At 36.8% G+C, this 13,345-nt stretch overlaps 1 protein-coding gene across 7 annotated transcripts in view; it reads right to left on the bottom strand.

The window, feature by feature from the left end:
- Positions 1 to 13,345, bottom strand: part of ERCC6L2 (ERCC excision repair 6 like 2) — a 59,040-nt gene that overhangs the window by 27,705 nt on the left and 17,990 nt on the right. For 6 of the 7 annotated variants that reach the window (XR_004841933.1, XR_004841931.1, XR_004841930.1 and 3 more), the window contains exons 10-13: positions 9,516 to 9,587; positions 8,200 to 8,345; positions 3,148 to 3,243; positions 1,653 to 1,752 (exon numbers count right to left, since the gene is read on the bottom strand). Coding sequence is in view for 3 of the 7 variants with exons in the window: in XM_009638501.2 (XP_009636796.1) it covers positions 1,653 to 1,752; positions 3,148 to 3,243; positions 8,200 to 8,345; positions 9,516 to 9,587 (414 nt within the window). In the remaining 4 variants the exon portion in view is untranslated. The remainder of the gene's footprint in view (positions 1 to 1,652; positions 1,753 to 3,147; positions 3,244 to 8,199; positions 8,346 to 9,515; positions 9,588 to 13,345) is intronic. The other variant, XR_004841935.1, reaches the window with a different exon arrangement.

The following is a 13,345-nucleotide window of genomic DNA, read 5'->3' on the forward strand; positions in this document are numbered from 1 at the left end:
GGGGGGGGTGGTGTTGGGGGGTTGTTTGGTTTTGGGGTTTTGCAATGAACACTCCTTTAAACCTTGCTAAATAACATCCATAGAGCAATACAATTCCTGCTCCTGATGTGTTCTAAAACTAAATTATTAGTTTTTATGGCTTTTAGACCAGTGTTCCTCAAAAGTAGTTTTTGGATTTATTGTGTTTTATATTTAACTTGCCTCATTGGTATATGATTTCCACTATTAATACAAGGTCTTCTTCAGTCTAAGCTTCTGATACAGAGTCTCTGAAAATTGCCCGATTACCTGTGAGTACATCAGCCCGTCACATTTTTACCCTTCATTTCTTCTTAAAAAGTTTCCTCTTTTATTTAGATAATTTTGTCAAAATCAAACAGAATTCCAATTTTTTTTTGGCTTCTACAAAACCTTGAATTCAAGTGAGATAAAGTCACTGTTATACTTTTGAAAGTAATATTTTAAAGCAGGCCATACACATTACTGAGAGCAGCTGAAGATTTGACCTTCCAGCTCTGGGGTTTCTGACTACCTGTTCTGTGAAATCAGATACCTTGACTGATTTTAGAACTTTACTTACTCTTATTTGTCACTTGCCTAAATCTCTATGTGGATAACAGCAATCTGTCTATTAGTGCATTTCCCATTCATTCAGCCTCCAACCTCCTCCTTGTAAATAGCCCAGCTACAAGAGTGTGCTCCTTGTCCCTTAAGACTCAGTACCAAATTTTTCCTATTTATGGCCCAAAATTGAAATTATTAGGTTAATTCATCAAATTTCATAAAGCTTTCTTTAATATGTGATATCATTTGCCCACTGAGGTGACCTACTTTGCCTTTTCTATGCAATGCATTCTTCAAGACAACCGAATCTCACTGACTTTCTTCCTTTCTCCAAGTTTATAAGCCTATAATGTCAGTACCTTAACTTAAAGCCATTCATCTTATTTTTTAACTTGCAACTTTTGTTGAGAAAAGCATGTTCATATTTAATCTAGTTTCTTATTATTATGCAGCCTGCTCTTTTGTTGTTAATGTTTGAGTTTGCTTATTTTTTAATTCTGATCTCATCAGGAAACAGTTGCTAGATTATATGTTCCTCAAACCACACACTGTTTTTAAACCTACCAATGCAAGTAGCAAAATTTAGAGATAGCAATTGTTTCAGGTTGAGTATTCTGGCAGACAACATCACTTTTTATCTTCATACCAGCAGCAACTACAAGCTGTTTCCCCCTCCTTTTATAAGCAAGTTTTCAAAGGCAGGAGAGTAGCAATGTCTTCTTGCTTTTCTTCTATAGCAGCTTTCAAAAGAAAAAGCTGCCTGAATCAGACTGCTGCAGATAATAACTACAAATTTCGCAGATACATTTTACAAGTTTTTAAATAAAATAGCTCTCTTCTTTGTATAACCTGATCAACACATATTGCACAATTAAGCTGTCAAAAGTTATAAAAAAACTTGAGTACAAATATTATTCTGTTCTGCTCTTTGACAACTGCTAAATGATTTGTCTCTGCTTAGTAATTTAAGGTAACAAAATATATTATAAAACCAAGGTAAACTACAATTTTGCTACAGGCTAGCTTAGCTTTCAAGACATTGAAACAGCTAAAAAGAGCTCCCTATTTAAAGAGTTTGTGAACATTACCTGTTTATAAACTTGTCGCAAGTACATCATCTCCTCCACGGTTCCCAAGGATATCAATCTAAACACTTTAACATCTTTGTATTGGCCAATCCTATACGCTCTGCAAGGACAGTGGCATATTAAAAACCATATTTTTTATCAGTAAAAAAGAAAAAAAAAAGCCTCTTAGGGGCAGTAAAATAAATAAATTTAAATAGCATTCCTATAAAACAGGAGTACTCCAAATCATTTATGAGTTGGTTGGTTTTAGATTTGGTTGCCCTTCCCCCCACCCCAGCTTTTCCAAATTTTCCTCAGTATTTCATTCCCTTTTCCTTTACCCTTGGTTTTCCAAGTTTCTTCCCAGGCCTATCCAGCTGAAAAAGCTTTCTCTTTAATTTGTATCACAAGGCCTGTCTCCCATCTCTCTTGAAAACACATCTTCCACTACATTTTCTCAGTTCCACACCCCCACCCCCAGTCTCCATCTGCTCTTCCACAAGATATTCTCCTATTTGCCTTATATAGGAGTTAGATCATGGATTACTTGGGGCGTCTGTTCTTTCTTAACTTCATAAAGCACTTTGCAAGTTACAACATAATAAAAACAGCTATACAAACAGGCAGTGTTCTAAATGGCAAATCCTGAAACTTCTAATAGATTATATTCTGAAAATTCAAAAGAGGCTGAACGAATTTCTAGAAACATGGTCTTACAGGATTCTTTAAAGACAGTCTATTTCAACACTACACATTTCTGACACACACATTTCCCTAGAACAGGTACACATAAACACCTCTTAGAAGTCACAAAGACCCTTAAAATAGAATTACATAATTGGGTGGGACAACAGAAACAAGTGTACTTCTGCTCATGAAAATATATAAATCTACTGAATTTTGAAGGCTTCCAATATTCTTTACTTCAGCTATTCAAAAGTCTGTCCTGAATTCCTAAGGAAACGTCTTATGATCAAAAAGCCTTAAAAGAAAAATACAGATTCCTGGAAATCCTCCAATGGCATAATATCAGAGATGGAAGTGAGTACTGAAAAGACACTAATCTTCACAAGGGTGAAGCAGAAAAGAACATACATGTTTTTCTTTAAGGATTCTGGAATTCAAAACATCATTGAACTAGGGTCAATTAAAATGTACTCTGTCCTGACAAACACAGGAAAAATGCCATCCAGCTACACACACACAAAGTTACAGCAACTACGGTTTGGTTTCCGGTTTTGGTTTGTTTTTTGGTTTTTTTTTTTCCCTCCAAAGAGACCACCATCACAGTGCCACAAAAAATAAAATGGAAAATAAGAAGTAAAATTCGGGGTTAAGAACAAGAACATCAAAGCTAAAAAATAATCTAGCTGGACACCTCTTACTGTCTTGTGGACAAGTCAGAGTACGTAAAAAATTTCTTCCCTTATGAAAGTTTAGTTGAACAATTAGATTACAGGATGAAAGCAAAAAAAAAATTCCAACATGGATCAAGTTCTATATTTTGAGAGCGTACCTGTCAATAGCTTGAAGATCATTTGCTGGGTTCCATGTAGGATCAAACAGTATAACAACATTGGCCCCAACAAAATTAAGACCGAGTCCACCAGCCCTAAAAACATAAAAATGAAAAAACAGGACTACATGATAGTAAATCAGAACAATTTTTTTTTCCACTGTGTTATGTCCATATTAGCATATCCTTCCCCAACATAAAAAAAGAGCACAACAGAGATACTGAAAATAGTAGGGTACACCTTTGTGTTACTGTTGTGTTAGTAAGCACCAAGTACTGAAATAACCACTGCTGTAAAATGCAGTCATCTCACCTAAGTAGTAAGAATATTACAAGCTGTATGACTAGCTGAGTCATAACCACCTTACTATAGTAAAAGTCCTGACTGCTACCTCATATGCACTGAGCTCTACTCAGGCCAACTCCCCCTATGACTATACTGAAATTCATAACCACTTTTATGCCAGTTAACATTACAGAAGCAGGAAAACTATAGCTTAAATAAAAAGTCTGTACTAAATTTTGCTTCCTCTAATCCCCAGAATATAGCTTTGACAATAAAGCTATGCAGCTTCCACTAAAATGGTCATAGGGTAGGTCATATCTGTAAGAATTAACAACTGTCACAAGTGTATTTGTACAGTACAACTGTTAAAAATATAGTTGGCCACACAACTGCGTATCAGCAACATTCATTCCTGTCAATACAAAGAAAAAAAAAAGTTACTGTAAAGTCTACTGTGGGGGTAAGGAGTCACAGGGGTACCAGTTACATCATCTTAAAAATTCAACAGCTGTATTGTGCTTTTGGGTAAAGCCTGCAAGCCAGCAAAGAATTTGAGCATATGCTTCACCTGAGGTAGCTAACTAATGCCCTTGCTGAGTCTAACAAAACTACTCAGTTACTTGGAGTTTGGCGTGTGCACGCTGGATGATTTGACAGGAACCAAAAGTGAGGAAAATATGACTTCTCATCCAGCTGCAAAACAAGCAAATACTGAAAATTCTTTTCAGCTGGCTCAGTCAACATTCCTACAAAAAGACAAGTATTTGGCACACGCCAAATACTGTTATTAACTATTAAAACAATTCTTTACATTGACACAGACAGCACTAATTTCAAGTATGTTTTTCTCTGAATGAGGTACCACAAAATTGAAAAAGTCAATTCCATTTAATTTACCAGACACCTGGTTTTAATAGATTACTTTATATTCTGCTTGTTTAAAGTACTGGGGAAGGTAACATTTCCAGGGAGGTGAATAAATGGAGACAGAAACCAAAAGCTTATGGAGCCCCACCACCTTTTGGTTTTCATGGAATCCTTGTTAATATAAATACAGTTGTGACCTCTTCCTTCCAGGTGCGGTGTGGTGCTGGGTTAGTTAAATCTGGAGAGGATGTGGGAACCTGCCAAAATTAACGGAGGTTTCCAGAGGATGAGCGCTCTCGAAGTTTGAAATGCTGAAGTCTTTGTATTTTTCAGAATACCTTACTGTATTTTGGAATTTTGGTGTATTTCTTTTTAGTGAGGACAGAATTCAGCCTTTCATCTTACCAAACCAACCCTGAAGACAGACTGAAACATAAGTCAACATGTTTTTCCAAATGCTTTCTCATAAAAAATTGCAGTATTTGGAACTGAAATATGAATTAAACCTCAGAGCAAAGCCTTAGTGTCAGTAGAACAGACTATGAAAATTAACTACACAGGAAACTTCGCTTTATAAAAACTTTACCTTTCAATATTTTTAGGTATACCACAAAAATTCAGATACACCAAAACAGAGAAAGAATGGCTCCTATATCCTTCATTGACAGAACAAATACAGCAGTTGGTTTGTGCACTCTAAAGAGTAGCTTCCATTTTAAATATCATTTCAACCAGAGGTTAAAGTCATTATTGCAAGATGGTCCAAGCAAATTACTATCATACAGCTCAAATGAAGAGCCCTGTATGAAATATCTCATAATATTACAAACAACAGTTTTCAAAAGATAATCTTATCTAAAACTGCACAGTGTTAAATGAGTGGCTGGTGTTTACATCCTGTCACCGACAACTTAATACTACAAGTTCAGAAGTTACAAAACAATACCGAAAACAGGAAAGTTTCCATGAAAGCTGTGACTACCTAATTTTATTTACTAATATAAAGTTTTTTTGTAGAGTTTGTAAGTTCCATTTCAGTTAGATCTTGTGGCTGAAAGTTCTGAGTGTGATTACATGCACATTAAAAATTATTTACAACATAGTTGTGAAGAATACAAGTTAAAGAAAGCCCTGAAAAAGTACCCTGTAACGGACAGCAATTGCGAACGCTCCAGGTAATGGAAGTATAGTAGTGCATACAGCAGTAACCTTTCATGACAAAAAAGCTATCATCTAAGCACTTCTCTGTACATAATAAAGAAAACTGAGAAGCAGAAATAGATACTAACTTATAATTATTCTTAAGGAATTAATCTAGAGAAAGACTAGCATGGAAAACCCAGAGAATAGTGATTTACCTTCAAGGTAGGAACATTTGCTGCTCTTATTTCTTCCAGAATACTGCAATGCAACAGGACTGCATAGATTTCAGTATTGTATACATGCAGCTACCCTTCTTCAGGCTAAGCAGCGCCAAAGGAGTTGCAAGCTCTGACATTCTCCTATCAAGTCGTAGCAATTCCAGCAATTATTTCAATGTTTCTAAGCATGACCAAAAATCCCCTTCTGTTCTTCCAAATAATCATACATTTTCCCAGCTACACCAGCACAGGGCTGAAGTATTCTGAAATAGACTTTACTTCGTAAGGCTTAGATGTTCCCACATACACCTATTTCTCCATAAAGCTCAAGGCTGAAATTCATAATCTACAGTTACTAGTTTGATGGCATTTACAAGCTCTGAAGAAATTAATCATATTTTCTCTCAACACCCATAAAAAGACTAGCATAAAAGCATATCCATAAACACATTATGGACAGCTATACGACTATGCTTGATACTAGCATTAACTGTAAGACTTGATGTTAAGCTATACAGATAGACAGATTTTTTTTTTTTTTACTTCATTATTTAAGGCCCTATTTCTCAAGCTCACCAACCAATTAAAATGAGGATTTCCAAATGTCTATGGGCTATAGATAGGTAATTCCAGGCAGAAACAGCATTTTTCCAGTATTAAAAAAAAAAGGCGGGGGAGGGGGGAAGGAAAATGAAACAGGAACATTGTAAATTTAACAGTGAAGTCATCATCATTGACTGTGCTGTAACTCACTAATTTATAGAATGAAGCTTCCCATTTAAAGTTGTATGTTCACTGTGTCAGTGGACTATACTTGCAGACTCAATATCACTATGTGGGGAATTCATCCTTTGCAGAATGCATTTTTGCAGCCAAAAGACCTTGCAAGTATTTTCAGTGAAAATCAACATTTGGCTCTTCGAGCAATGGGACTTTCAGAACACATAGAAGTTGATTACAGAGAACAGTCAGCCAAAAACTTTGCAAGAAAGTATGGACAGATGAGTATGACCGAATTCTGTCAACTTACAATGTGTTGAGAAATAAAGAATATACTGTGAAGCCCTAATGCATGAAGTCTGAGCAAGAGGAAGGATGGATCTCTTGTAGAGTAGAACTGGGATAAATCACTTTGACTTCCAAAGGATTACAAACTTAAAGCTGCTTCCATTACTCTGTATTAAGCAAGCAAAAATATAACATTTTGTACAAACTACACAGAGAACTGCACTTCTGTTTTTCTTAGTAAACACTGGTTATATTCACTGCAATTCCATCACTGTTTGTTCCTTCTGTTTACTCAGTAAGATGAAACACTAAGAACAACAGAATCAAGACTCTCAGCTCAAGCAGTACCAGCAGGCTTGGAAAGCTCACCAATCTCTGTATTCATAAGCTCTAACAGCAGAAAGGAGAACGTTCATGTCTGTTTACCTGACCACTTTTATTTCTAGGTAAATTAATGGAAGAGAACTGAACAGGTTGCAGTTATGCAAATAAACTAGACTGACAGAAGCACAAACTAGAGAGTCTTTCCTAATGCTACAGATGCGGCAATTTCCCACTGTCTCCAGGGACGAAGAATACGGACCCATGAAGGTCTTAGGGTAGCCGATGGCCAGGTTCCACAGGTGACAGATTACAAACAAATGTGCATGACCAACATAACAAATCTCTTCACAACCCTGCCCACATGCACCAGAGAGTATCTGAAGACAGTTCTGACATGCACTTGTAACAGTCTTTAAGATTACGTCTGACTTCTAATTAAACAGGGGTAGTGTGGATCCTGCTATGTAACTGCAATATGCACACTTTTAGTAAAGAATCAAAGTGACCATATAGGCAAGAACAGCAGATTTTCACGTTTCATTGAGTTTCACTGAATTTTCCTCTGGGTACGAAGATTAAAGTTTCTCTTTGTTTGCTTTCTGCCCTTGCCTGTTAGCTAACTTCATCCAAGATGAAACATGGAAGTAATCAGAATTAAAAAAAAAAAAAAAAAAAAAAAAAGAAAATACGGGAAGAGAACGATCTTCATGTTTTCATTAATTATAGTTGAAGATACTGCTCTATTTCAAAAGAATTCACTATCCATCATAAACTGATAAGCAGATATGATAGGCAAATGCATTTTTAAAAGACAAATCCTTCAATCATTCCTTGATTAAAACAGATATACATGAATTAACGTGGTTAACATATTACAGTAACACCAAGAGATAATTTTTCAGTTCAATATAGCATTCCATGTTTTATCACTCCTACAGCAAGTGGAAATTTAAAACTAGGGTTTAAAACTAGCAGACCCACTTGTTTCAGATCTTGGTAATCCTCATAAAGTAGATGAGAGGGGAAGGGATATTTTAAGAAGCTCCAGGCCACAGCAGTGGGTGTATGTTTACTAATAGACAAGAGAATAACTCACTTTCTCAAAAAAGTAATCCCTCATAAGGTCATCAAGTAACATGCAGAGTAACCTATTTACTAAACACTAGAAAGGCAGAGTGAAACAGACTACAAGTTAAATTTTCTTACATTGTAGATACAAGACAGATGTTAATTTCTTGACTGCTGTTGAACTCTCTTACAATTCTGATCCTATCTTCTGATTTTGTATTTCCATCAAGTCTTCGGTAGTCTAGCCCAGATGCCATACAGTATTGTTCCAGCACATCTAGCAACTGGGTGGAAAAAAAAAAAAAAAAATTAGGTGCTTACTATTAACTTTTTAATTAAACATAATCACAGAGGACACGTTTCTCAAATATATTTTCAATAGACCAAGCACTGAAAATAAAATCTTCCCCATTTTGATAGCAACTTGCTTAACACTCCTTAGCTGGCACTTTACAGCACCCAAGGGGATTAACATTGGTCTGCTGTGGTCTCAATCCTCCAACCCTGGCTGCCTGTCCCACCTCTACATGATGTCGCATCAGTTCAACCCAATAAGCAGGCAAGCAACTTAAACAATTTCCCACCATTTTAACAAGTTACAATGACTGAAGTATGATACATGAGCACCAGAGCCAGCACAGAGAAATAGGCTGGTATGTATAGTATTGCAGACTTAAGAGACTGCAGTAACTAGTAGTCAGTCTGGTCCTGAACACACCAAAGCACAGCCTAAGACAAATGAGCATTTTACTTCTACAGCTAAATATTAAATTTGAGTCTGCCTTAAAGCCACAAAATTACTAAATATTTAAGACTCTAAACCATCATTCACACTATTATTTTTTAATACTTCTAATGCTATGATTACAAATATTTAACTAAAGAAAACCATATTACAGTTTGCGCCATTTCAGGAAACATGTTACTCCCCAACAAGAAAATCAAGGAGCAAGTCCCTTAAAAGTGAAGTGCGTGTACACATCTTGCTCCGAGTAAGCACCGTTTTCAGTTCAAACCAACTGGTGTAGTAAGTCTCTAGGTTGAATTTTCATCACTGGCGATGGACAAAAGCCAGTAGAACAGAAGAAATTTAACTACTTTCAGCGCTCACACAAAGGTTGTATGATACACTTCAGTCATATCTTGCCATGATACTACTGTAGCACAAGACATAACAGCTGAACTCAGTATGAGCTATCTACACATGAAATTAACACAACAATTTTAAAAAGCTCTAAGGAAGGCAGCAGAGTGTTACATCTGTTTTGCCATCACCATTTTTATCATGAGATAACATAAGGTTTCAACATACTTCTGCAGTATGGCACACTGTCCTCATCATTATTTCCCATGGTACAGGGAGAAAAGAAATGTGTTTGGTAGCTGTCACCTCAGTGCTTTAGGCTTCAGAACCTACTGCTGCAGTTAATTGATAAAAATCATACAGAGCTCACCTTTGTGGAAAAGGAGAAAAGAAGAAGTTTATCCTTGTTTTTTCTGAAGTGATTTAAAAGCTGTTGAAGGACCTGTAATCGAACCACAGAATACAAATGAAGAGATTTTATCTACAGGTCATCTCACACACACTTCCTTGTGCATTCAGCCTTTAGACAGGCTACACTGCAATTGTGTGCAAAGCCAAAGCAGAGGCATAACAAAAAAGGTTACTACCATAAAAAATGTGCCAAAAGTAGTGGAGATGCTGGAACTATGCATTATTCTTCAGTGATCTACACAGAAATCCTGGTATAAAAAGGCCATCATACTACTAACAGGTAAATTCAGAAGCTATTTGTGTCAGTGCATAGACTGCAACAAAATGCACTTATCTCATGTGCTAGTTCAGCTTGTGAGTTTTTGTATTTAGCAAATGCACACAATTCCCCTGAAAACAGGATAGTCTGTTTAAGTTTTCTGTACTACATCTCAGTTCAGAACTTCTTGGAACTTGTCTTCTTAAAATAATCAGTGAGATGTATGTCCCTCCCCGCTCCCACTCTTGACTGTTGCTCTGTTTACAGTAGGATCCAGCTTCCCAGACTGCACAGGCCTTGAAATGCCAATAATCCACCCACACACAATGTTCTTCTGGTGGGGAAGCAAATAATCCAGAGCCTTGTGTATAATAGCGATACTGTTATTTTCAAAAGAAGCATGTCCACATCTGGCAATGGCAGCTCCAGAGTACCGCGCAGAAGCAATACACAAAGGGGAAAGAGGAATTTTTTGCAACATGTCTGTAGCTTTCTCCCACTGGGCAATAAATATTTAAAAATTATATTTATTCAGTGATAAATACAGAAACTGTTAATCGACACCAATTTCACTAAAAGCCTAACACAACTTTGGCAATCAAATAATAAGGAATGTTTGTATTAAAATTACAGTTCTGGATAATATCTAGAATATAAAATAGTAATTCTACATCACTTGTAAACCCTTTTGTATATATTAGCCAGTCAGTTACAAGTGAAAACAAGGTACAAACAAGGTAAATTTTGCCTGGTTTCATTGTACAACAACATATAAACCAGGATTTATTTTATTGGGGAAAAAATCCACATCAGGTAATTTAACAAGAGCTAAATGACTTACATTTGCATTTTATTTAGCCACATTAAGAAACAGAAGAAAAACAGTTACATGATTTTTAAGTAGAAGGAATTTGTCTACTGTATTATTGTTGTTATTATTAAAGTATAGGTCAAATAATGAACTTCCTATAGGAGAACACACAAATAAATCCACCCCGTCTGTTTAAATAAAATGGATCAATGTCATGCCTATTTGTATTTTAGGTATTCTGGAGTAAAGAACAGCTCTGACGAACAGGGGAAAGTAATGAAGGTTTTGCACTAAAGAGAAATAAATTCTATGCTTGCACACCACAGTATCGTCCTGAAAGTTGTTAGTCTGAAAAATACTTGATCATACTCAAGTAAGAGTAGCATGCTCTTTGTAAAAGTCCACATGTTTTTTTAATTAATATCTCCCCATTACTACGTAAGTTGTTCGACTGTAATGAAATTTTACCTCACACATCTGAGAATACCATGTTTGTATACAAATGTCCAAGCTAGCCTGGAGTGTTTTTCATCCTTCAAAATGATGTCTGCCTGGGTTATGTCTAACCTTGCAAATTATTATTATTTGCAATGTGCTCCGATAGACTTCTATATTTTCCTACTGAAATACTGATAATATTCCAGGAAGAATAAATAAATATATCCAATATAATTATTCCTAAAAAATTTATATTAAGAACAGTATTCCAAAACTCCACAAATGGATGTCTGTGGAAATGTACCTGTAGTTTAAAAAAAGATATTTCAAATGCCGAGACATTTAATAGCCCTTTTCACTCAAAGCATAGAATGCCTGAGCCAGAATTTTAATGAAACTGTAGACATAATTAAAGTAGTAATGAGAATTATTGTAGGCTTTTAAAACGACCCTCTTTTTTCTTACTTTTCCAAGCACCCCCCGATACTTCTGTGAGAACAATCTCCAACCTTTGCATGTAAAAAGCAATGGAATCACTTGTCCTTACACTTTGCAGGTCCCCACTTTCTTACTTCATGATGGGAAAAGGGTGGTTTCCAAACAAGATAGCGCACTCCTTTCACTTCAGTTCTCACATATTCAAGTTAAAAATCTAGGCATGAAACTCACATTGCAATAGAAAGTATAACCAAAGTCTTCTGAGAACTCTGTGTTCTGCAGTATGATTGAAAATGAAGACATAATTCCACAAATTAGCTGAAGTTCAGATCACACTCCCACTATAACAAAGCCTCCCATGACGTACACTGCACTTTTTTTTTTTACAATTGGAAATTCTCCATACTAAGGCTCTTCTCAAGAATATGTGCTGCTTATTTAGGATTTTAGTTTTGGTTTTTGGGGGGTTGTGGCGTTTTTGTCTGGTTTTGGGTTTTCTTCTGCAATTACAGAAAGAACCAACAGGAATAATCACCATGCTAGTAGCTCATTATTTTAATCACATATTCCTCATTTCATTCTACTTGGGGGTTAGACTAGATGACCTTTAGATGTCCCTTCTAACTCCCAACTATTCTATGATTCTTGTGTTTGGGCAATTTACCCAGAAAAGTAAACTGGCCTGACACTTGTCTACTTGTAGCTCAGAGGTTCATTTTTCTAACCATGTGGATCTCTTAATGTCAAAAGTAAACATTCAACCTGCCTGACATCTCATCAGTATCAAGCAATTGGCACAAGCTATACTCAAAGAGATCATAGCCTCTGCTCTCTTGCCACCTTGGTTACATTCTTACTCTGGCACTACAATATAGCAGACTCTTCTTCCTTACCACCCAAGGACACTGCACACAAGCACCAGAAGAGCCTTACTGCCACCAGCCAAGGTTACACCCAAGCCACACATCCACAGCCAGATGCACCCCTCAGAACACGCTGCAGCCTATGCTGTCCCAGAAGCAATTCAGACTTAAGGTCATGATTTGGAATAGAATCCTCCCAACAGGCAGCTCTGTAAGCTGCAGACTTTAAAGGCACATTATGTTGGAACCTCTGCCTTAACTCAGGCAGTTTTGCTTGCCTGTGTTGTTCACTACTGCGTCAAAAAACACGTAACGAAAATGTCATAAGGCAGTGCTGGAGTGATGTACGCAATAGCCCTAAGAGAAAGCAAGTTAGTTTTAACCAATAAAAGACCTTCATAAGCACCTCTGAACATCATGGTCTTAGTTTTTACAGGTATGTATTAAATAATTGCTGGTAGCTGACTTAACAATAGAGTTTACTTTCATGACATAACTAAGTGTAATATAGAGTCATAGAATGTTTTGGGTTGGAAGGGACCCTTAGAGGTCATCTAGTCCAACTCCTCTGCAGTTAACAGGGACACCACTAACTAGATCAGGCTGCTCAGAGCCCCGTCCAACCTGGTCTTGAATGTTTCCAGGAACGGGGCAGACACTGCCTCTCTGGGAAATCTGTTCCAGTGTTTCACCACCCTCATTGTAAAGAATTTCTTCCTTATATCCAGTCTAAACCTACCCTGTTTCAGTTTGAAACCATTACCCCTTGTCTTGTCACAGCTGGCCCTACTAAAAAGATTTTCCCCAGCTTTCCTATAGGCCCCCTCTAAGTACTGAAAGGCCACAATCAGGTGTCCCCGCAGCCTTCTCTTCTCCAGCCTGAACAAGCCCAACTCTCTCAGCCTGTCCTCATAAGAGAGGTGCTCCAGCCCTCGGATCATTTTAGTAGCCCTCCTCTGGACCCGCTCCAACAGGTCCAT

This window comes from Egretta garzetta, unplaced genomic scaffold (assembly GCF_000687185.1).
Source record: "Egretta garzetta isolate BGI_Z169 unplaced genomic scaffold, ASM68718v1 scaffold310, whole genome shotgun sequence".
Classification (NCBI taxonomy): Eukaryota; Metazoa; Chordata; class Aves; order Pelecaniformes; family Ardeidae; genus Egretta; species Egretta garzetta.